We start from the raw sequence: 23,954 nt of genomic DNA, 5'->3' as shown, positions 1-23,954 counted from the left end.
TACAGTTTGCACTGCACAACATTTTGTCTCTAAATGATGCACACTCACTCAGTTTTTCCCATGAAGATATGCACCTCTGTCTCACATGACCACAAAGATCAACTTCCCTGTTTCAATACAAACAGCATAGTGAAGATAGCCAAGAGCTGCTTTAAGTCTCTCGTTTTTTCCTCCCCCTCTTTCCTTTTGTGATTTTTATCTGTTATATTTTTGACAATCTCGGCATTTTTCACTTCTGTTCATTTTCATCTTTGAGATGCCACGAAACAGAAGTGATAGTGAGGCAGACTTTTTCTGACCAGACTGGATCCACGGGGGAATATTGACTGTATGCGTTTCATCTCCTACCTTCCTCATATTTTCCAGTTCATGCTGCTTGGCCTCATTGGCTGTCTGTAGCTCCCTCATCCTCAGCTCCAGTTCTTCCTGCTCAGCCTGCTGTTTCAGCCGCAGCTCTCTGCGCTTCTGTCGAGCCTCGCGGTGCGGCGCTGGTCTCCCCTGACGCAGCAGAGTCACGCAGGTCTGAACAGCTGAGACATGGATATCACACAAAAAAATCTTTAGTTTTAGAGCTTCCTGTTTCATGTTTTGGTTTTTCCAAGTCCCTCTATGAATTGCAACTTTTTTCCTGGAGGACAGTTTTGCATGCCGGCATGATCCCAGGAGCTATGTTGTCAGGGGCAATTCAACCCTGGAAGGATCACTACTTACTGTGACCTCTGGGTGAGAGGTCACAGTAAGTAGGCCTAGCTTTAACCTATGGGGTCTGGCTGTGAACAGTCTGAAAGCACTACATGGGCTTGCTCTCTTGTGGGACCACCACTAACAGAAGGGGATATAAGTGGTGGTGCTTTGTGGATCAGGCAGCAGTCATGGTTGGATGCCCTCACTGTCCAATCCACAGTTCAAATCTAGTTTTAGGAACATGGAACGTCACCTCTTTGGGCGTTAAGGCACCTGAGCCAGTGTGAGGTGTTGGGAAGTAGTGCTAGAGATAGTTGGGCTTGCCTCAATACACAGCCTGGGCTCTATACTACTCTGGAGTTGCCATTGCTCAAAGGCAGTTGTCAGGCGGTCAAGGGTAGGTATATGCATGGGATGACTGAAGGTGCCCCTTCTGGGGACTCCATTGTCCTACCAGGCACCTTGAATTCTCACTAGATTAGTGACGACACAGTCTGGGAATATGCGAATGGGAGGGACCGCCTGAGTCATGGTTTGCTTGTCCATAATGACCATCATGTTTGAACATACAATTCACGATGTTCATATGTGCACTTGGCCCCAGGACACCCTAAGTCACAGGCTGATGATTGATTCTGTAATCATTTCATCAGACCTGCAGCTACATGTCTTGAGTATTCTCATAAAGAGAGAAGTTCAGCTGTTACTGAGGTTACACTGAATAGTGAGCAAAAGAAAGAGATGGACAGTGGACATGAGCTTCCTCCAAAGGGTGGCTGGAGTCTCCCTTAGGGATAGAGCGAGGAGCTCAGTCATTTAGGAATGGTTCAAAGTAGAGCTGCTACTTGTCCACATCAAAAGGCGTAAGACGAAATAGTTCAGGCATCCGAACAACTACAGCGGGCTCCTGGATACCTTGTAGGTGAGGTGTTATGAGCAGAACAAAGTTTTCCTGAAACTGTGTCAAACTACCAGAGGTTTATTTGCAGTAGAAGTAGTGAATAACTAATTTACTGTTTTATCACAAATGAGGCAGACAGCAGAAAACTATCAAATTACTATCGAAGCAGCTTCGATAGAACTCACCTTGGATCCACTCCTGCTTCTTCTTCTTGTCTGATGCACTGATTTCAAAGCTTTTTTGTGATGACTTGATGAGGAAAAGGCACTTCTTTCCCTCTTTATCTTGTAAGTGCTGCAAAGAAAAACAGAATTCACAAGCTGAAAATACACAGACATAAAACAATAACAAAACATACTTCTCATTTTTTTAAAACAGTTCTCTGGTCTTTTATTTATTATGTACATAGGGAATTAATCTGTGTGTTTCACATGTTTATATTCTCTTCAGCTGCTGTTCTCATAGAAATCAAGGCCAGGAAGCTGAAACAGAGTTTTACTACAGACAGCAGGCTCTTGCCTCCACACTGCAGTTTCCATCCAACAGGATGTCTCCTTTCTTTTCAGCCAAGTCTTCACCAACATAGTATGAGATTGTGTTTGGCTTCAGCACAAACCAGCGCTCCGTCCAGTTCTTTCTCTTGTGCCCTTTCTTCATCATATAGCCCTGCAGAAAGACAGAACACTTAGCGGCTTAAATAACATTCACATCCTCCTAACAGCAAGCTTTATTATAATTCAATCATTAACACTTTATGAACTGAACTTTCATTATTTGCCACCATTTTTAATCCATGATCTGCATTTGTGGTTAAATTTTAATCTGTAATTATTTTCAAAATGCAAAAACCAATTAAGCATTGAAATGAAATGAAATATTTGCTCATTTGGTGCAAGCAGGTGAAAAAACAAAACCAAACAAAAAAACCTCACTAACCTGCGATCTGGTTAATGTTAAGAAATCTAGTGACACAAGTTTCTCTGTCCTAAAAGGCCAAGTTACCCTCCAAGCATGTGCATAATATACTAAATAACTAATTTTTACCTAATCTACTAAAATATTAAGCAATATTATTAGTTCAATTAAAAGATTTTTAAAAGTTGATTTTCAACCTCCTTTTGCATTCGCCTCCTTTCATAAAATCAGTGTGGGGGGGGAGCTTGGTCCCAAACAGCGTATTTTCTTTAAAACAATTTTAGTTTTTAGCAGAATTAATCAAAATACAAAAAACTTGTGCATTTTTGGGGCCTTTTTTTCTACTGTGAACTAAGACATTTAAAGGGATTTTGACAGTTTCATTGCCAGGTGCTAAATGTGCCGTTTAATTTAGTGTGAAATCTATGACTCCTACCATTTGAATGGTTACATGCTCCACAGTTATTACAGTAGACTGCATCGGCACTCTTTGAAATCAGAGTAAGATGACAGAGCTTTGTGATGAAGACCGTACCATCAGTCTGTGCTGCCCACCTGTTTGAGCACGTCAAGAATGAGTTCCTGGTAGACTTCACCGATTCCCATGGAGAGCGTCTGAAGGTCCATGCCCTTACTGAACTGACCCGACCCAACTAGGCTGATGAGCTCCCATGCATTCAGACACTGCTGCTTTGAGTTCAGCTGCAGCTTATAGTCCTCGAAGCGCTCCTCCACCCAGCTTCCCCCCATCGCCTCGGTCAACTTACGCAAGAAGTACTCAATCTGTACAAGCAGACACACACACACACACACAGTCATTTTTCATCAAAAACACAGCTGTTCATTTACAATAAAAAGATAACTCTCACCATTTCTGCATTTTTCCCACAATTCATCCTTACATGAGTGCAGCAGCAAAATGCACATTTCTTTTGCAAACAAACAATCTTCCTGTGTTTGATGTTTTCATACACAACAATAAATCTTCCAGCATTTGTAAAAGAACAGGAAGCTTGAAACTTCCTTTTCTGCTCTTGAGCAACGGACTTTTTCCACTGGCTACTAAGTGACACAGTGAAGGGACACATGTACAGTATCCTATGCTGCAAATAAAACAGACTACAGATGAATAAAAGGCTGTCCACGCCAGTGCTTCCTCTTTAGTAAGCACTAGTAAGCAAAAAGTGCTCCAGTATAAAATGTAAAATCTTTACCGTCTCTCCTGAGGAAAAAAACACAACCAAAAAAACCCCAAAACCTTAATGTGATTCCTGAGCCAGTCGATGGCATCCTTACAAGTTAATTTCTTACCCCATAGCTTCTGAAGCACTTTTGACGCAAAGACGTTTGTGTTCAGTGCTGTGGTTTTATGACGGCAGTGTGGTTAAGCCAATTATGTGGCCCAGAGCTGCGTCTTTACACACAATTGGTGTGGTCTGAATATTTTTAAAAACCTAGTTTAGCTTTTTCAGTTTCTATCGATGTTGCTTTACTCCATGTTCAGTTGGAGATGTGAACAAAAAAACGTCACCTAGAACTCACCCAGAATTTGTCTGTTCCTTTCTAGAGCCATCTGATGTTTACATGAATTGTTCATTTTAAATATCAGCTCTCTTACATTCAGACCAGAAGTGTCAAAGTCATTTTACTTCATGAGCCACATACCAGTGAATGAGATTTCAAGTAGGACGGACCGGTAAAACAACTGCAAAGTGCTTTTGTTTTAATTTACACAAGGCTTTCTAAGAGTATTCACATTTTATGTAACATCTATTTACACAACACATCAACAGCCTTGGGTACTTATATGTGCACTACAGAGCACTTCAAAGTGGATCTGCAAAAGTACAAAACCCAGTAATGTCAAGTTTTTCAATGTAATGATTTAATCAGTAAATATAAGACTAACCAACCCTCTATGACATCAACTGAGGTAAGGGCCACAAAAAAAAAGAAAAAAGAAAAAAAAAAGGGCGTACTACAACACAACAGCATCCCATGTTTTCTGACCTCCTCAGTGACGATGATCAGGGGGTATCTGTCTTCAGACAGGAAGTTGAAGATGCACCAGATCTTGAAGGCGTCATCGTTACAGATCTTCAGCTCATTCTGCTCCAGGTTCTTCCTATACGACAACGTCCAGCACATTTTGTTGAAGTCCTGACGGTTAAAGTTATCCTTCACCTGTGGCACGACAGAAACATCATCAGGTTATGTTCCACACCAAAGGAGAACAGTTTGCTTTTCCAGACGCTCACCTTTTTGCAAAGCTGACGTTTCAAACCACAGAGCATGGATATTATACATATGGGATATATCCATTTATTAAATCCATAACACACAACTTTAATAATGTACAGCATGTGTTCCACTGTGTGCAAGGTCCTGACTGTGCAGGAGTATTCGGAAAGACAGATTGTGTATTACAGTGAGATGCACACAGAAACTGAGAAGGGACAAAAAGAAAAAGTGCCTCAAGGGTTTAAATTCCAGAGCAAAATGGGAGGAAAGTTCTTAAAAAGGTCTAGTCAGTGGTGTGGACGGGATGTTTTCTTTGAGCCAGTGAACAGTAGCATCTCCATGGAGACTACTGGCTGGCTGAGCGCGCAGTCGTTTGGATGAGGAGCACATCTTGTCCTGCTGGCAGTCGCCCAACAAATCCAACCACTAGCAAATGATCCCAAAACATCTTCCAACGTTTGCCACGATTAGAAACCAGTCAACCCTGTAACTGGATTCATCAAGTATTACATTTACGGTCCATGAATCCTGCTCAAAACCATGGTTACGCCACCTGCAGTGGCCATCACACAGTTTTTAGAAACACTGGTCTAAGGTGGCATTCAGGACATTCAGTAACACTTCATATTGCTGTCGAACTCTCAGCCTTTAACACAGTACAAACTTTAGTAGCACTACCACTCATTTTCAGCTCCAGATTTTTTTTTCTATTCTGAGTAGCTTTGCATTATTCTCCATTTAAAATAATCCTCGTTTTTCTTACACTAAGCCTTAGTGGAGACCTCCAGTTAATTGGCTAACAAACCATTTAGCTCCTTCCCCTATAAGTCGTCTTTATTTTCAAGATGACTGTTCAAATAGGTTTGTAGCTTCTGTGGGCACAACTTAGCTGACCATACTAAGGATATCCTCTATGACATCATACAGACGCAAGAGTGTCATAGGGAGGGATGTGTGAAACCAAGTGTGTACAAATCTGGAGACTGAGCTTATGGCTCAAAGGCATTATTTGTCATTTGCTGACCTCATTACTTGAAACTTTTCCCCCCCTCAGCTTATCATCTCAGGAAGGCAGCCCGGTGTTTACTCATAGCCCTGTCTTTGTTTGAGTTCTTTAAGCAGGAGAACTGAGCTCTTCAGGGAAGGAACACCTAAAAGTATCACTCCAGCTGAACTCTGCAGAATGTGCTTTGCAGTCCCCTTTACAGAGCTGCGTGGGAAGTCACTCCTTTTTCCTCTGTGTAAATGTGGGGAAGACTAACGCTTTCAGAGGGAGGGGCTCAGGCACACTAACATGCACAACACTATCATAAGCAAGTAGTTATTTACAAAGCAAATAGCTTCTGCGCTTGTGCGTTTTATCAAATGTTTCATTAAAATTTCCTTTTTCCACAGGTAACAAACAGGACAGTGAGTTTGTGAATTATGTCCACACGATAATGAACCTTTGACTTGTGTGCTGCTTCAGCTATTCCTGAACCCAAATCCTGTAGTTTGAACCATTTTCCATGCTGTGAGAGAGAGAGACAAACATCCAGCTTAAGTGAATGACTGGAGTGCAGTCGTCTGAACCGTTTTCAAGATCTGATGTAACCTGCTATTGTGCTCATTTAGGGTGAGTGCCTGTGTAGAAACCTGTGCTAGATGTTAAAGCGATACTACTTCCTCAAGCTTGGAGAGTGACCCTGAAGCTTTTGCAGATATACTTTTTACTCAACACTGCAAACTAGGACTAAACGTCAATGAATTTTGACGTCTAAATGAAGTAAAACACTTTTCTTAAATTCACAAAAAACAAAACAAACATTCCTGTAGTGTATTACTCTTTCCTCTGTGCGTTCTAAATTATTATTTTAAAACAAGAAGCACTCAGACAGCGCAAACTTCAGCAAAGGCAACTCACCCCGTGTTCTCTGTATTTATCACTTTGACCTTCAGCTCAATCTATTGACCTTGATGGAAAGGTCAGCTGTCAAATGTACAATGTAATACAGTCATCGCAAACATGACTCCACACACCTACAAAGATCTATCAGAATTTGTTCAAACTTCTCCAGCTACTGTGTTTACAGAAACACGATAGCCAAACTTCCCTTTAATGGCCTCTGCATGGTCACCTCTGCCATCAGAGATAGCACTCTATGACATCAGAGCCTTTTCAAGCCAAGACAGAAGAAAATGCAAAAATAAAAAATAAGAGAAAATAAAATTTTATTTCATGTACCTTAGCAGCGGTAAATTAAGTGGGTATTCAAAAATAAATAAGCAAAATACATATCCTCATATACTTTGGCTATGCAGATTAAATGTGGGTTTGCCTACCGGTAACTTATCAGTCATGCTGATTCTCTGTACATGTTCAGATGGTACAAATGTGTACTGAATATTTGTTGCTGTTGGGAATGGTTAGGGCTGAGATTACTGAAGCTGAAAAGAGCAGCTCTTTTGTGAAGGTGAAATTACTGGCAACTATTAAAGACCGTAACAGGTACAGATTGTTTCTGAGGCTAAAAATAGATTTTGGGTGGAGTAAAAGAAAAAAAAAAAAGTTACATGCTGGTGTAAAGAGGCTCCTCCCATCATGAATATTTTGCCATTTGTCAATGATTCTGGCACTAAGTCTGACTCAAAAACAACATATTGTGCTGTTGTTATAAATAACGATGAGTCTCTCATGATGATGTGCTCAGGTAGCTGAATGTGTTCGCATCATGTTTGTGGTTCTGAATGATTAATCACTCTGCAGCAGCACAACATACGAGGATAGGGTAAAGGGGAAGTTGTGAAAGCAGGATTTGTTATGAAAGAGCTTCTCTTTGTGTCACGCTCGTCTTGTTTTCTTTTTGTTCTTAGCTCGCTGGTTCTCGCCGTCTTTTCTCCTCCTCCCCTTCAAGCTCCCTCTCGGTCTCTTCCCTTCAACAGTGAGATCCTTGTCAGCAAATCACCCCCTCCTCTCCACTGCCACATGTTCATTAGGATTCAGGATCTAAACTTCAGCCTTATCTCACACCAAAACAACACAGAAATGTAACAAGTGAAGTCAGGCTAGAATGAACTGGAAGAAACAAAGAAAAGCTTGTTACCAGTTCAACGGGACTGTCTGCTTTTTAAAAATCAAAGACTTCAGTGGAATGAGAATCACACCAGTGACAGGAGCAGCTGAATGTTCAGCAGAGTATGATGTGATATGAAAGCATTTGAAAAGGGGGAAGTAGTAACAAAGTGCTTTTTTTTAATGGTCCAGAGCACAAAACAGGTGCTCTTAGGATGGTTCATCACCAACATCTGGCATCAACATCCTCATTTCTTAAAAAAAAGAAAGAAAAAAAAAGCGTAATAAATATACATAAACTTAAACACAGACTGCTGAGGCTCTCATTAGCAGATAACTAAAGGTGCATATTGTCATACAACTATGAAAGCATCCTTCCTCTGTATGTCTTTTGTGGTTAGTGTGAATTCGAATGACAAAGTTCACCAAATCTGAATTCTAAGACACGCTCTGAATGTGAACACAGATTACTCCAGATCTGACATTATTTCCATGCACAACTGTATTAAATAAATAAATATTTTAGCATTTCTGATGAAAAGAAAAAAAATTAGATATAGGCCCCTCAACTTGGGCAAAATTCAAGGAATTCATATTTTATTTGTAAAGTTCCTGAACAGAAAAACCAGCCCATGAAGCTCTTAACCCTTAACAGAACAGTCCTTGTTCTGTGCATGAATCCATTTTAAATTTCTGTTTCTGTATTAAATGTGATGTTTCAGAAGAATGGATTTCAAATTAAGATAATCTCTATAAGTCAAGTTAGCACAAATGTCTTACTGCCAATCTGCTGCAGCTCAGCAAGGAAACACTGTGCCTTACAAACCCACCCGATCAGTCTCAGACTGGTGAAACCTCAATTAGCTTCAACGCAGTTTTACATGAAGTGAGGACTCAGGATTTTGTCCTCCATCTTTTCTAACAGCAGAGAACTATTGTAACAAGAGGAGTCACCACTTTGACTGTGTGTGTCAAAATTCTTGACTTGGACAGTAGGAACACTGAACTTTAGTTGTCTCCCTTTGTAACAAATACACACACACACACACACACACACACACACACACACACACACACACACACACACACACACACACACACACACACACACACACACACACACACACACACACACACACGTTTCTATGCAGTGCAACATGCTATCACACAACCAAGTGCGCGGCCCTGAGCGTCAACATCATCTCACACTTCTGCTACATCAGCAGTGGTGAGTGTTTCAGGGTCATGATACAGAGTTCAACAATCTCATCACACCAACACACGTCACACATGTCTCTGTGCTCTTATAAAAGATAATGTTAGAGGTCTGCCTTTTATTTTCTGCTGCACTATACGGGTGAGTTGGTGAGGATGATGTACAGTCTGCCTCCATCTGCACTTCCTGTCTGCCGTACAAAGGCACAAGCACACACGCAGTTTAAAGTTTTTCCTGACTAGCAACGGTGTTCACTTGTAAAATAAGATACTTGTTCGCCTGAGTTTTGGGTTTCTGATTCCAACACACACACACACACACACACACAGATATATATATACATATATACACACAGTTTCCTTGTGTGACAGGGTGGAGTTTCCTCAGGAGTGAGTGAAGTTGAATGCTTTGAACACCACCCCACTCCAATGCATGGGTGGGATGGTTGTGTTGAAAAATACAAGTGTGTGTGTCTTCCTCAAACTAAATCCAGCATTCAGTTTCTTTAAAGAAAATGTGGTTAGAATTTTTCAGCACCAATCACGAGCATGTCTTAACTACACAACACCAACTGTCAAGTCTGTATGTCCAGAATAAAATTATTTAAGCAGCTTTTATCAGAAATCACTTCAGATATAAAACGGTCAGAAATGTGTACTGCCACAGAGACAACGAGAGGACAAACAAATACAAACAGCCTCTCTAAACTAGTGTTAATCCAAGCTTTTTATATATTGAAGCTCCAGCTGAACCGACTGGTCAGCTGGAAATAGTCAAGTCATTTTAAGGGCAAAACAAAAGAATTTTCTATAAGCCGGTCATTTAATTATATAAAGCAGGGGAGAAAAAGTATTTTACATTCATCAATCAGTTAATTAACACATCAATTGAATAAAGTGTCACAGATTATAGAGACATGAAGTTAACAGTGATTACAGTCTATCAGGTAGAAAATATATAATAAAAAAAGCACTGCTGTTATACAAGAATTCCAAACACTCAGAAATAATTCTACTAGAGCTCACTGCTGCTCATGAAATCACAAAATAAGCATTTTCTCTTGTCATGATGTCCAGCTATGCAATCACAAACGCTCCATTCATCCCGTGACCCCGTTATTACATCATCACAAAGGTCTGTGATGTTCAATAACTGGTTTTGTGGCGCCGTCTCGGAGCAATACAATGATGGATGGACACAGAGGGTGACACCAGCACAATGTAGCTACTAATACACTGTGTCCATCAATGGACCTTTGTAGTGCACGGTTAAATATGACTAATAAATAACCTTAAACATGATCAAAGGGAAACAAAAGGTTTCCGCAAGAGAAAGTTTGCAAACCTTTTGGCCACAGTGGGTTCCAATCTTAGACCAAGTGACAGACTGACAAATAGCTGTAAGCCTCATGTCTTTATTTAACACAGCGTAATCAGTCACAATGCAGGCTGGGAAGAGTATTCCAGCTCTTGGTTTAGTAACTAAAAAACCACATTTAGCTTCAGCAGCTTCTATAAGATAAGTAGCTGCTTATGACACATACACCACAATGATGAGAATTTGGGAACATTACTCCCAAAACATGGTTTTTAATACATTTATATTGGTATGTTTGTACAAAATGTCAGCCCATGCCACAGCACCTCAGTAGCATTAAGATCAAGACTCCAAAAACTACCTGTGATCAGGTTTTAAAAGTATTCAGAGATGCACAAACTCTACTTAATGAAAAAGTCTTCTCATATCAAGAAAGACTGGTCGGTATGAATCATACCTTGATCACATCTTTCTCAGCTATCTCTATAAAAGACAGACAAACGCTAAAAATATGTCTGAATGCCCCATGTTCAATCATCTACAGCAAGACAAAATGTCTACAAACTCAAAAGCTGCTACATCCCATAGCAGAGGATATCTTATGAAGATTACACAAAGACATTAAACTACAGCAAAGACTTGCAGAAATCTGAATCTTTGCCCATTCTGTTGAGTACGAGGCAAATACTGATTGAGAACGGTTCTGCAAACACTGCCCCACCAAAAAAAAGAAAAGAAAAAACACATGTCAACTGTTAAGCATGGTGGAGGAAGCACTGAGGTTTGACACTAGTTTGCTATGTGAAGGCTCGGATGCTAAAAATGGACCCGATTTATATAGTTTTTATGGTCTCCTCAACCAGTCATTCAGTGCTTTAACTCTACACATACAGCACTCTCGCAGACACCCCGATTAAGTTTCACAGTTGGTGGCGTTTAATATTTTACCCAAGAAAATATGGATTGGAGAAAATTTACAGAACAATATCAGGTCAACTGTTAAAATAAGTTAGGATGATGCAAGAAAACAAGAAATTTAAATAACTGCTTGAGAGAAAAGAACATGTATTTCAAAAAGAATTACCTACTTTGAAGATAATTCTGATTTTATTTGTCTAGAATTGTGATTGAGAGGAACATCACACCACTATTTATGAGTGACCCATACAGGCCGCTTTTGCAGCCCTGACGAAGACTCGGGTCTGTTGCTCTCAGGGACAAACAATCAGCAACTACAACATGACTCCAATCTCCTGCCTTAGTAGAAAATAGATAAAACGCCCACAAAGTACTTGTTATGGCTGGTCAAGCCTCTGAACAGCCTTCAGCTAATGTTACATTTTCAACAGCCTGTATCATTTTCAAAGCAAAGTAATGAAGAGTTGTAGCGCAGACTGAGAATTCGCCATTATTATTTCCTCTATAACAATGGCACTTATTGTTTGTCAGTGTGTTGACACTGAAAAAGAGAGCGCCCTAGATGTAATAAACACCACTTTACTATCCTAGGCTGACAAAGTGTGACTGAATGTGCTTACACAGCTGACTGACCTTATCCAGAATGAACTTGTTCAGGTATGGCATGTATCCCTGGTTGGAGACAGGACCCTCGTCATCATCTTTGAAGTGCTCCTCCAGTGCCACCGGGTCATGGGGAATGTTCATGACTGTACATAAGTTGTGGGACAGCACCTGAAATCAGAGGTGAAAACAATACTTACTAGTTATTATAAGGACCGATTGATATGTTTAAGTCAATTTCAGCTAATAGTTACGAGTTACATTCCATTTAAGCCATGTCTTGGCCGTTTCTACCTTTGCTTCCTGTAGTTTCTTGAAACATGCACTTGAGGTTACATGAAAGGTTACAGCGTAGGGTTAAAGTCGTAGGTTACAGTCGACATTTACAAAATAAAACAAAACATAAATATTGTTCCCTGTCATACAGAGGCCCCTGCCCAGAATTCCGTTTGACGACTCGTTGCCATGTGGGTTTACTACTGTCATGTCCACATGTGTAATTGGAGAACAAGTGTGGCGCAACCAAGAGAACCACAAAGGAAGGAGTTTCACCATTTTCAACAGACGTTGAGTGTCTTAAAGCTGCATTGCATTTTTTTTTCTCCTTTTTTAGCCCACAGTTTCGTACAGACTAGTCTAACTATCGTGCAAGTAGCAACAGGGACATTTCCCAGGATAGTAATTAAAAAAAGGGGGACCAGATCAGAATATTTAAAGTAAGTATAGTACAGACAACTAATGTTGAAGACACCGTGTGCACGTATGCAGCCCTGTGCCCTAATACCAATGACAATGCAGTTATTATGCATTATCATCGATGCAATAGCTGTACAAGAATTTAAAGACGGTTTTGTTTTGAGTAACTATTTCTGACAGTCGCCAAGAATTTGCAGGTAGTTCTGATGTGCGTTTGGGATCACTGTCCTGTTGGAACATCCAACTGTCTCCAAGTTTCAACCATCTACTGTTGATTTGAGGTGAAGTTGAAGAATATGAAGGTAGCCCTCCTTCATCATTTCATCCACTTTGTGCAATGTACCAATATCCCTGGCAGCAAAAGAGCACAAGAAATAACACCACCACCACCTTCTTTGACATTTAGGTTCGTGTTCTTAGGTTTGACAGAATCACTTTTACTCCTCCAAACATACTTCTTGCGATTGTGACCAGACACCTCAGTATTCGTCATGTCTCATATAAAACTTTTCTCCAGGAGGCATTTGGCTTGTCCATGTGGACAGCTGCAAATTTCAGTGGCACTTGAATGTGTCAAATTTGAGGTAGTCTTGGTCGGCACCCTCTTAGTCAGTGAAGATGTAAAAGTCACTTCACTGTGGGCAGAATAACTTGTACTTGCGTACAGCTGTTTGAACTGATGATCTTGAAATCTGCAGTTGTTTAGAAATGGCTCCAAAAGACCTCCCCAGCTTGTGTAAATCTATTGTTTTCCTTCTTAGATCTTCACCGAGTTCCTTGCGCAATCTTATTGTTCGGAGTATTAGTCAATCAATTACGTGCTGTCAACCAAATAGATAAACTACCGGTTGCAGTGAATGGTGATGACTATAGAAAGGTTTACACTGGTTTTGTCAAGTTAAAAGCCATTGTATAACCTTCAGCTCCACTTATTAAATAGAAATACTTAAACTACAACAACATTAAAACCGTGAAGTACTTGAGCTAGATTCAGCCATTGTTCCTATTCATGCTCTCATCCAATGGCGTTTGGCATTGTTAGATTAACAAACACTCTAATCTGCTGGGTGCGGCAAAGTAGCGTAGTGGTTGGCACCTCACAGCAAGATGATTCTGGGTTTAAATCCACCGGCTGGGGGCTTTCTGTGTGGAGTCTGCATGTTCTCCCTGTGTTTGCCTGGGTTCTCTCCATGTACCCCGGGTTCCTCACCCTTCCACAGTCCAAAGACATGCATGTTAGGTTAACTGGCGACTCCACATTGACTGCAGGATTGAATAGGTGTCTGTCTGTGTTAGCTGTGTGACAGGCTGGCCCTGGGAGAACTGGGTTAGAACCCGACCCTGAATGGATAAGGAGAACAAGATGGATGGCCGGTACATTGGCAATAGAGGGTGGGAACCCAGGAGGGGCCGATGCCGTCCCATGCCCTTTCTCTTTGCACTTACCCCAGAGTAGCAGCGACCATTTTCACTTTGAATTGATGCGACTGAAGTGAAGTGTTTTTGGTTTTTTCCATCTGTTCCTGAACAATGTTTGGCTGGCACAAGAGTGTGAGTGCGTGTTGTTTACATACACGGAGGATACTCCAGGAAATTTGTACACATATAAAAATATCTTCTACTTGGCTGTGTTTTAAAATGGATTCTTCCAGTGATGCAGAAGTGTATCAGCTCTTTTGAATAAGTTTACTTTCATCTGCGTTAAAGCCTCCTTTTCAAACATCTGTTGGCGCTACTTGTTCTGTGGTGGTTTTTAGTGTGGGATTCTCCTGTACTCGATGTGCAAACTGTCAACAGGTGCGTCTCAGCTGATGCTGCCCAACAGAAGTGTGTGCGTTTGTTTTTTTCCACGCAAATCAGAATAGGAAGAAACTGGTTCAGCATTTCAAAAAAAGCCAAAGATCCTAAAAGTTAAAATCTCCAGCGGCCAAAAGAAACTCAAAACCATCAAGGAAAGCAGCTTACCTTCAGCTGAGATTTAGAGACTTTCCCGCTTTTGTCCACATCCAGCGCTGTGAAGGCGTGCCAAATGGACTTTAAAAGTTCGTCCCGCAAGGCCATATCGGTGGAATATACCTCGTCTTCTTCTCCTGTACTTTTTTTCCTCTTACTTCTCTCCTCTCCGGCTGCGTGTGTGTCACTCGTCCTCTCTTGCTGTGTGAACTGTCTCTCTTCTGCTGTTGGACATGACGGGGAAAGGTCACGTGACCCGCTACTGAGTGCTCGGCATCGTGATGAAGCGCTGCAGCACCGCTCAGCGAGAGGAGCGCACACACATCAGGCACGAGTGTGTGTGTCACTGACGCGCTGTGTGAGGACTTCGTGGGTAAAACATTAATTTTTTTTGGAGTAAAAATTACGGATAGTAGGTGTTTGAAACTCCCTTGCTAAAAAAAAGTCGTTTACATATAAATATACGGAGAACCTAAACTGTCAGCTCAAAAACACTAAACTTTTAAAAATCAGAAAAATATTATTATTAGTAGTAGTATGCCAGTTATATTTAAATAAATGAATATTTAAATATTGTAGGCATTCATTTTGATAAAACTTGCATGTGTATATAGATGTTTTGTAGATGCATACAAAGGTGTGCCATGTTATTAAGTTCACCTGTTGATTGATTGACATCAGTGCAGAGATCGTGTACACATGCCTTTGTCTAATACTTAATGACATTCATATATCTGTGGTGTCATGTAGACCTTTTATCTCTTTATTTTCCGGCGGGTTTCTGACAACTTAAAAATGGGAAATTAAAGATTAAAATATAAAATTTCTGGATTTAAAAATGTTGCTTGATTAAGGCGCTAAAATGTAACTGAGAATATATTTGTGTTAAAATCTAGATGGCTAAAAGTATTTGAATATTCTGAAAATATTTTACAAAGTGAAGTGGTTAAACTGTAGACGATACAGTTCAGTTATAGGAGAAACTCTGAAGTGTTCACTAAAGATTTAACATCCTCCTCTGAACTTCTATGGAAATCTCAAATAGAACCACGTCAGTTTATACGTTATTTTATGCAAAATTTTTGATATAATGAATTTTTAGTTTTTACACAGCGAATTTTTACTTGGGTTTAAAAATGAAGCAGTTCTGATTAAAACTCCAGGGAAATTAGTTTGTGCCAAATTTGTGACCAATTCTAGATGGCCTGAGCTGTAATACCATGTGACTCAGAAGTGTCACATTCTATTGCCCAAACATCTTTGGTGTGAGAAATACTAATGCTGATATATGTATGTATCTATATCACCATGTTGAATGTTGTTTCTTTTTTTGTTAAACACAAATAATCATTTGTGCTTAAAGATTCATTTTCAATCTTTCTGAAAGTTTCTCTCATAAAAATGCCAAACTGAACAGAAGGTGACGTGTAGATTGTGAGAATTTATTAAAAAGAACATATGTACATGGTACAACAACAGAACAGACAACAGAAAAGTTACTGTTATGGGGTTACAAGAACAAAAGGAATACTCGCCTAAACAGTAATAGAAGACAAGCGTTATGAAAAACAGACAGAAGAAAGAACAAACCAACAGAACACATGAGAATCGTAAGAACGGGACGATGATTGTAGTAATGCTACAGGCAGGGTTGGCAGCACTGATCAATAGGCAAGATTAAAAGCATGGATCAATTCTAACCTCATAGATAACAAGTTGGTTCACTGGTTGCGGTACTTCACAGACATTGGATAATTTTTATTTATTTTTTTTTTTTTTTAAGCATGATCCATTTCCATCCGACCAGATACAAAACGATGGAAATAGGGGCTCCTGCTACTTGAAAATAAGAGCCAGTGACAATTAATGACCCAACCTGAAACCGACCGAACCCTGACACACAAAAACATCGATAGCAGCAGGTTTCATTTTCTTTTTCTTTTCTTTTTTTTTTTTTCTCTCTTTTGAAACAATGTGGTAAGCTCCACATGTTACCTCCAAAGTGCTCCATTACAAACACAGAAACTGTAAGTTCTCAGATCCTCTAGTAGCCAGCATCAGGCATGCGACAGGCAGTAAGGTGCGCACGGCTACATTGAGTACATTCACACTGGGGAAGAAAAAAAAAAGCTTCACTGCAGTTTTGATCTGCTGAAATGCGCTTCGACTTAGTCGAGAGAAGTGCAAGGACAGGAACGGAGAGAAGTGTCTGACATCTATGCAAACTTAAAGAATGACAAAGTGTAAAAGGTAAAGCAACTACCTTCCTTTCAAAAAGAAAAAAAGAAGTCCACTGGTGAAAGGACTGAACTATATTGGCAAAGAGTCTAGTGAGATGAGTTCAAGTCTGGTGCGTCAACACTCTACAGCTTTGATTGGACAGAGGAGCCCAACTCCTCAACTGACAGGGTTGTCCTCCAAAAAAAAAAAAAAAGTATTTTTTTCTTTTTTAAGTGATCAGATCTGGTTAAAAGGTCCATAAGCCTTTGTGTTTCACTTCTTATCAGGATGGAATAAAGTCTCAGTAGATTGTGAGGCTGACCGATCGGCTCATTTTTTTCCCAATAAGCCTGGTGGTTCTGGAGTTCTGGACTGTGGAGCGGGTTAAGATCCTGTCCGTGGATAAAACTTTCTCCTCGGCTGCCGCTCTAGCCTGCTGGGCTTTCTTCAGCTCTCTGAGGAACATTAAAAGAAAAAGGGAATTAATGAGACAGCCAGGAGATGGTAGACCACACTAAGAACAGTCCTAGACTTAACTGAAAACTGTAACCAAATGAGCACCTCTGACCACGATGCTTTGGTTTCTCCCTCAAACTCACTATGCTCACTGTTTATTTTAACTAAGGAATACAAACAAATTACTGAATACATATTTCTTCTAATGTGTTTGCTACTTTTATTTATTCAAAATGAGAGGGCAATGATTCCCAGCCTCCTCCTTTAACACTGGTGCAGGATAGATACTCCATAACTGGCTTATTTTCGGGCATCATAACTTGTCCAATCAAACTAGGAATTTTCAGACTCTGTCAAACCACTGACAAGTGAAGACATTAAACACTTGGTAAGCTTCTGTGCTGTACGTACTTTTGAAGCAGGGCGTTCTTAAACTTCTCTGCGTTGAGCTCCACTCTGAGCTGATCAGCACTCATTCTGGCAGTGGTCAGAAGTACCGGGTGTTTGATGAGGTCAGAGGTTGATGGGCGCCTTGTTGGATCAGGGTGGATCATAAGCTGGGGGAAAACAAAACAAAACAAACAAAAACAAAATCAATAAATAAATTCACCAGAAAACTAAAAGCTGAGGTTGCCAGTGCTCAGATTTACAAAAAAAATAAATACATTAACTACAATTCAATTATTAGATCAATTGTTTGGTTAATAAAATAAATAACAACATTCAAGAAGCTTTTCCACAGGAAGGCTAATATAGCCCATCTGGTTGGTCAATGACTCATGCCAGAGGCCAGGGTTTGAATCCACGTTGGCCCATCTCATGTGAAATTCCCTCTCACTCACTCCCTACTGACCTGTCTGCTCTCTCCTGTCCTATCAGAATGAAAGCTAAAATTTTAAAACTTTTCAGGCACCCAATGAAGGTGCTTGAAAAACTTGAAATGGCCTGCACTGTCTCACAGAAAATAAAAGTTTATCTTTATACATTAAAGTAACTGGGAACATGCAGCTCGGCTCAGATTAGCACAAAAGCTAAGACATAATAACACCCATTCTTATAAACTCTAAAAGGATCTAAAAGGAAAGACAAGTGTTGTGGAGTTACCTTTAGAAGACTGAGAAACTCTGGAGAAAGCACTTGAGGAATGGCAGGGAGTTTGCCCCGTCTGATCTCATGCCATTTCTCTCCGTTGGTGGGTAGAGGTTCGGCCCCTGACGCGCTGACAACAGTCAGGGCCAAAGCAAAGATGTCTGCTTTTGTCAGGTTACTGTAGTCCTAAAGAGAAAACAAAAAATATGTTGAAAGTGCAGATGAATAAGTACATGCATTTTTTTGGTTTGGTTTTTTAAGCAGGAAAACAAACCTCTTGTAAAACTTCATTAGCCAGGTATCTGCTGTCGCCCTCTTCAACCTGTGGATTGTTCACTCTTGTCACATGACCGAGATCACCTAGAGAGGGAACGCAGGTGAATGTGAGAACGAGCTATCTAACATTTAATAAAATTACAAATTAGATATTATAGAACTTTGGAGTGAGCTTACCAATTTTGTAGATAACAGTAGGAGTCAGTCCTTCATCCTCGTCACATTCATCACAGCTCACTATGGATTTCCGTGAAATAAAGATGTTGCCTAAAACAAAGAAAGCTTCCATTAGTTTTGGACTAGGAAACTTTAATGTTAAATTCTCATCTGCTTTTCTATAAAATATAAAAATGAAGGCCAGTCGCAACCTCAAATACCTTAGTGTGGAATTTTCCTGTTTTAAAATTGACTTATTGGGGGGCAGCTATGTAGATCAGCATGAATGGGCCACATAAAGCAGGGGTACACATTTCTTAAAAGGGGCAAACTCATTTTACGCTGTGGGCTACATACAACCCACTTTCACTTCTAGTGGGCTAGGCCAGTTCAGTTCAATCCAGTTTACATAGCGCCAAAATCACAACAATGGTCGCCTCAAGGCGTGGCTTCTGAAACTCCCCTGCTGTCAGTGTAAACCCATGAGACATTGTAATATAGAAAAGAAGTGCAATTTCAACTATACATCATAAAACAGTTTTTCAACATGATAAAGAAAAGCTGCTGTAGTCAATTAAATAGTAGCCATTATTATACAAATAGCTTAAATAGTAAGAAATATTTGTGTAAAAACTGTAGAAAAGGTTTTGACATCTCATTGCTCAGACTGTCTTGTAATTAGAAAACAAGAGGGTTTTAAGTTGTGAGTTTCTTTAAAGAAAAAAAAAAAAGCTAAAATTTCTAAGGTAGATTTCTAGTCCTAATTATTTAGATGTATCAAGAATATAGGAAAAGCTGTAAAACTTAAGAAAATACAGTTAAAAGTCTAAAAATGTATGTCCGCTTTTACATTTTCCAAAGCCATGCAGTGAGCCAGATTGTTTTTCCTGGGCTGATTCTGGCCCCCAGGCCTCATGTTTGACACCCCTGGTCTAGGGTAAAGCTAAGGGACAGACTTTGAACAACTGAACTGAACCAGGAAACACAGCCCTGTCATAAGAGAGCCTGTCTTAATTTTGCCCATTCATGGCATATAGCAAAGATAAAAAGCCTAACGATCAAGTGATGACAGATAACAGTTATTTCCTGTTATTTAATAATAACAAAATGTATATTACTTTTGAGTAACAAACAAGTCATCAAGTCTGTAATGACTGATCGTTTTAACCAATGTGCATGATTTTTCTGGCTGTCTTGAACTTGCCGAGATCCCCAAAACATTTTTTCCAAACAGGAAAGCCCAATAATCATACTTCTCAATAAGTTTGACGACCATTCTTTTTTGCTTTAAAATAATACATTAAATATTGCAACTCCCAATATTTTAACATCAAGATCAATTACTCACTTGGTTTGATATCCATGTGCACCAGAGAGGTTGAATGGATGTACTTTAGTCCCTGTGTGACCTGCACAAGCAGATCTTTCAGCTCAAGCTCCGTCAGATAGCTGAGCCGTCTGTAGTTCTCTGCGATGACGTCGGACAGCGTGCCGCCGTTGCAGTACTCATTCTGGATGAGCATGTGGTCGTCTTCAGCCCAGGCTGAGTAGTAGCGTACCACGTGGGGATGTTGGCCCAGCACGGCATGAGCATACACCTCCCGTAAGGCATTTTGCCTGTGAAGGAGAACAGACCGTTTTAATTAGGACGTGACTGGAGCTGGCTTTTTAGTTCACAGGAGTGGAGGTCAAAACTTTCCAGTAAAAGAACTTTTTGTGAGCTCCTTTAAAAACATGAAAGTAGAAACACAGGTGTCTTTGGGTATATACACGTGTGACTTATTACAAACACAGTAGTACAGGTAAGTTTGAATAATCCGGCCAAACCTTCCACCCGTCCAATTTGTATCCAATATTCAACACAAATAAATATGATCTTCTTTTGCGTAGTTTAAACAAATCAATCTACTTACTCATCTACTGATCCTGCCAGAGGTTTCTTTGACCTCTTGATGGCATACATGCAGCCGTCAAGCCTTTTCACGCACTTGAACACAGCACCGAACTCCCCGCAGCCAATTTTCTCCAACTCAAGGAACTCTGAAGCATACCGGGACATCATGTTGCTTTCCATCATTGTGATCCTCTGAGGGCGGGAGGGGAGTTTTAACAAAAGAAAATCGGATACAATCACTTAAATCCGAATATCAACCAGCACGAAGCTCACTTTTCCAGTCCAGTTACCACCGAAACCAACAGGTTTACCCAGCTAATAGTTTTGAGGCAATTTACATATGAAATACACATGCGAATGAGCTTTTCTAGGTTGTGTTTAGAATAACAACGAGCATTGTGCAACATACTCTGTGTGATACTCGTTTTGGAATTTCCATTTAAATCTCGTTCTACGACATTTATAACTTCAACAATTACCAAATTTTCCTCTTTGTTGTAGATTTGTTACTACAACAAAAGTTACTAAAAGTTTAATCTGTGTGGTTCGTGTGTTTTGGGTTTTTTTAAACTTTTGTGGTATGTTTCACAAATTGTACATCTGTAGCTACAAAAAGGAACCAAATAAAATTTAAATAGCAGCAAACTTTTCTTCACATAATTTCCCCTATAAGAGCAATTCATTTTACTTATGTTTATATGTGGTTTCCATCCACAAGTTTAGGAACCACTGGTTTCAAAGAAAAAAACAAAACATAACCAAAACAGAATTCTAGACCTTTACTGTACAGATAGAAAACCATTTCTCGAAAAATATTCCCTCATTTGGTGTTCTGACTGATGGTGATGGAAACATGTATTTAACAAGACCAAAATACACCACACATATATATAAGTTTGATATCTGGTGACTGAAGGCTTCAATATACGACTCACAATTGAGTAATTTATAAAACCTCAAATCTCTCAGACTCCTAGAAAACGCTATTCACACCCGGACAGAATAAAGGCAATTATTCAGAAAACTTTTCTGGTTTGCAGTGCCAGCAACGTTCCCTAACAATAAAACAGAGGCACTGAATCTGAGGTTTCTATAAATTTTACCCATCTGTAATGACTAGAAATGACAAGAACATCTAAATACCTTAGATGGTGGCACCACTTCCTCCTCTCCTTCACCATCACTTGCTTCCATGTCTTCTCCACAGGAGCTACAAGTTTAAAGATAAAGAATAATGTGGGTTAGCATTCTGTACAGCAGGGGGCAGTACTGAGGACTTCAAGAGCACATGGCAGAGTTCAGTGAGGTGGTAAACCTCGGGCCTTATACTGCCAAATGTGTAGATATTCTGAAAGTGCTGAAGGAAACAGGTAAAGTTTAACACTGTTCACTGCAGTGCGTGTTTAACGATTGTTGCATAGCTGTATTAACATTAAGGAAATTATAGACTAACTGCTATGGCTGGGAAATCAATAACAAAAATCATTGACAGTAGTTTATCAACTCCAACAGCCACATTTCAACTACAATGATGAGTAACAGGGTTTTTGAGGACGGATGTAAAGATGTAAGATATAAAGTTATGAGCTTACTCGTTCCAGTGTGCTCGCTTTCTGTTGATTCTCTGCTGTGTGGCAGACTGAATGAGGAGGGAGTCAGGGGTGAAGGGGTTAAAGTTGACCAGGGGAGTCTGCTGTCTCCTGCCACTGTCAATAAGTGACTTTCCTAAAACGTCCACTTTCTTGAATAAGGAAACTCTCCTGCTGGAGGACCCTGGGCCTGAGCTTCTAGCTCTGGACAGTAAACTCTGCAAAAGTCAGTTTTAGAGATGAGTGAATAACACAGCAGAAGAACTAAAAAACACTAAAAGTCAATTTTTTTTTTTTCAACAAAAATGCGTTTAAAATAAGTCAAGAACAGTAACTGGTATTTATAATGTAAAGGGACTTTAAATTAAATGCTCAGTCGTTGAAATACATGCCCAGACATACAACTGTTTGGATGACCATAACGTTATGCAATAAGTACAGTTATACATTAGGTAGGTCAGTGGGTGATTAACGGACTCTCCAGGAGTTCAAAATTTTGAATCAATGTTTTTGCTAAAAGGCCTGAACTTTTTCCACTTTTGGGCCTGAAAAGATGGAGAAACGATCGAAGCAGTAAGCTAAACTACTGAGACAAGACAAGAAAATGCACTCAAATGTTCGATTTTGCAAGAGTCTGATTATAAATATTGTCTCAAAAATTAAATTACATTTACCTTTGGTGTGTGCGGTGTGTCAAAAAGCCGCAGTTTCTTGAAGGTTTTGTGCGGAGGTGTATCTGGACAGTCCGGGATCGGGGAGCTGGATCCCCCGTCGTCCGGAGATCCGGGACGACAGGGAGACCCTCCAAACAGCCGAGAGGTTTTCCGAGGGGATGGCGAGCAGTTGGCAAATATAACACTGCTGGGTGACTGCAGGTGAGTTGGGGATCCAAAACTCTCCTCCTCGTCCCATAGCTCCACGTCTTCATCCCCACCGGACTGATTCAGGGGGCTGCTGCTCCCGTCCAGGCATTTGTCGGCGATGATCCGTCGTACTGGCATCGGGGAATCCATCTCCGTGAAGCCAGACTCTCCCCCTGTGCTGTTGTTGATGTCCTCGATGAGATCGTCCTCTCCGTCGCTGCATGTGAACTGTAATTTCTGACGGATTGGCCGACTTTTTGGAGAAGGAGATCCGTGCCGATGGCGGCTGTAGCTCGACATTTTCAGGATTTAAAACCCGGCTTCGTTGACGCCGTAAAAAAACAAAAAAAAAAAACCCTGAAAAGCACGCGGCGGATGCAAAGCACTGCTGAAATGACGTTTTTTGAAATGAGATACAACACTTCTATTTGCCTCAAATGAAAGGTACTGATTCAAAAGGCTGAAAAGAACGACTTTTACCTTCCGAAGCTTCGCCAACAAAGTTAACGTGTTTGCTGAAATCCTACACGCCCATCCAACGTTGAAAAATGGCCCCGTGAACAACGTCCGAAGTTGAGCTGATATTGAATTAATTCCGAAAAATAAAGCCCCCACCCGACGGGTGTGAGTGTCCGTCACTACCTTCTTGACGGCTCGCTGACAGAGAAACACGTCTTTAAACAATTAAACCATTCCAATGTTTACAAAAAGTTTGAATGAGTCAACTACCAACTCCTTCCTATCACGCGCGTGGGAAAGGACTTCCCGCGACCGTTGGTCACATGCCATCGCGCAGCCAATCAAAGCTCGTCTCTAAATTTTGAAAGATGGGCGTTCCAGTGTGGTTTCGGGAGACGTTACGTCATGAATAGCAAAGCAACAATCTGGCGCGAACGCGTGCCTTTACACGCTGAT

The 23,954-nt window shown here is 40.4% G+C and overlaps 2 protein-coding genes across 5 annotated transcripts in view; both read right to left on the bottom strand.

Annotated features, from left to right (window-relative positions):
* swap70b (switching B cell complex subunit SWAP70b) overlaps positions 1-14,719 on the bottom strand; it is a 34,362-nt gene extending 19,643 nt beyond the window's left edge. Inside the window, exons 1-7 of the mRNA XM_031731843.2 lie at positions 14,509-14,719; positions 11,878-12,018; positions 4,511-4,684; positions 3,056-3,283; positions 2,105-2,251; positions 1,771-1,879; positions 349-530 (exon numbers count right to left, since the gene is read on the bottom strand). Coding sequence (XP_031587703.1) covers positions 349-530; positions 1,771-1,879; positions 2,105-2,251; positions 3,056-3,283; positions 4,511-4,684; positions 11,878-12,018; positions 14,509-14,604 — 1,077 coding nt within the window. The 5' untranslated portion in view covers positions 14,605-14,719. The remainder of the gene's footprint in view (positions 1-348; positions 531-1,770; positions 1,880-2,104; positions 2,252-3,055; positions 3,284-4,510; positions 4,685-11,877; positions 12,019-14,508) is intronic.
* A 1,198-nt stretch (positions 14,720-15,917) lies between these two features.
* On the bottom strand, positions 15,918-23,843 carry wee1 (WEE1 G2 checkpoint kinase). 4 transcript variants are annotated; one of them, XM_031731840.2, is made up of 11 exons: positions 23,520-23,843; positions 22,851-23,427; positions 22,180-22,394; positions 21,731-21,797; positions 20,607-20,779; positions 20,042-20,310; positions 18,715-18,804; positions 18,536-18,621; positions 18,277-18,447; positions 17,584-17,729; positions 15,918-17,171 (listed from the first exon to the last, which is right to left on the bottom strand). In XM_031731840.2, the coding sequence occupies exons 2-11, from the start codon at positions 23,337-23,339 to the stop codon at positions 17,018-17,020; spliced, it is 1,860 nt and encodes a 619-aa protein (XP_031587700.1). In that variant the 5' UTR covers positions 23,340-23,427; positions 23,520-23,843; the 3' UTR covers positions 15,918-17,017. The 4 variants fall into 4 exon arrangements, with proteins under 4 accessions (XP_031587700.1, XP_031587702.1, XP_031587701.1 ...); XM_031731842.2 differs by having other exon boundaries at positions 22,851-23,424; XM_031731841.2 differs by having other exon boundaries at positions 22,851-23,396.
* Between the last annotated feature and the right edge of the window lie 111 nt (positions 23,844-23,954).

This window comes from Oreochromis aureus, linkage group 7 (assembly GCF_013358895.1).
Source record: "Oreochromis aureus strain Israel breed Guangdong linkage group 7, ZZ_aureus, whole genome shotgun sequence".
NCBI classification, from domain to species: Eukaryota; Metazoa; Chordata; class Actinopteri; order Cichliformes; family Cichlidae; genus Oreochromis; species Oreochromis aureus.
The sequence above is the reverse complement of the archived record's forward strand: the minus strand, read 5'-3'. Positions and strand labels throughout refer to the sequence as shown.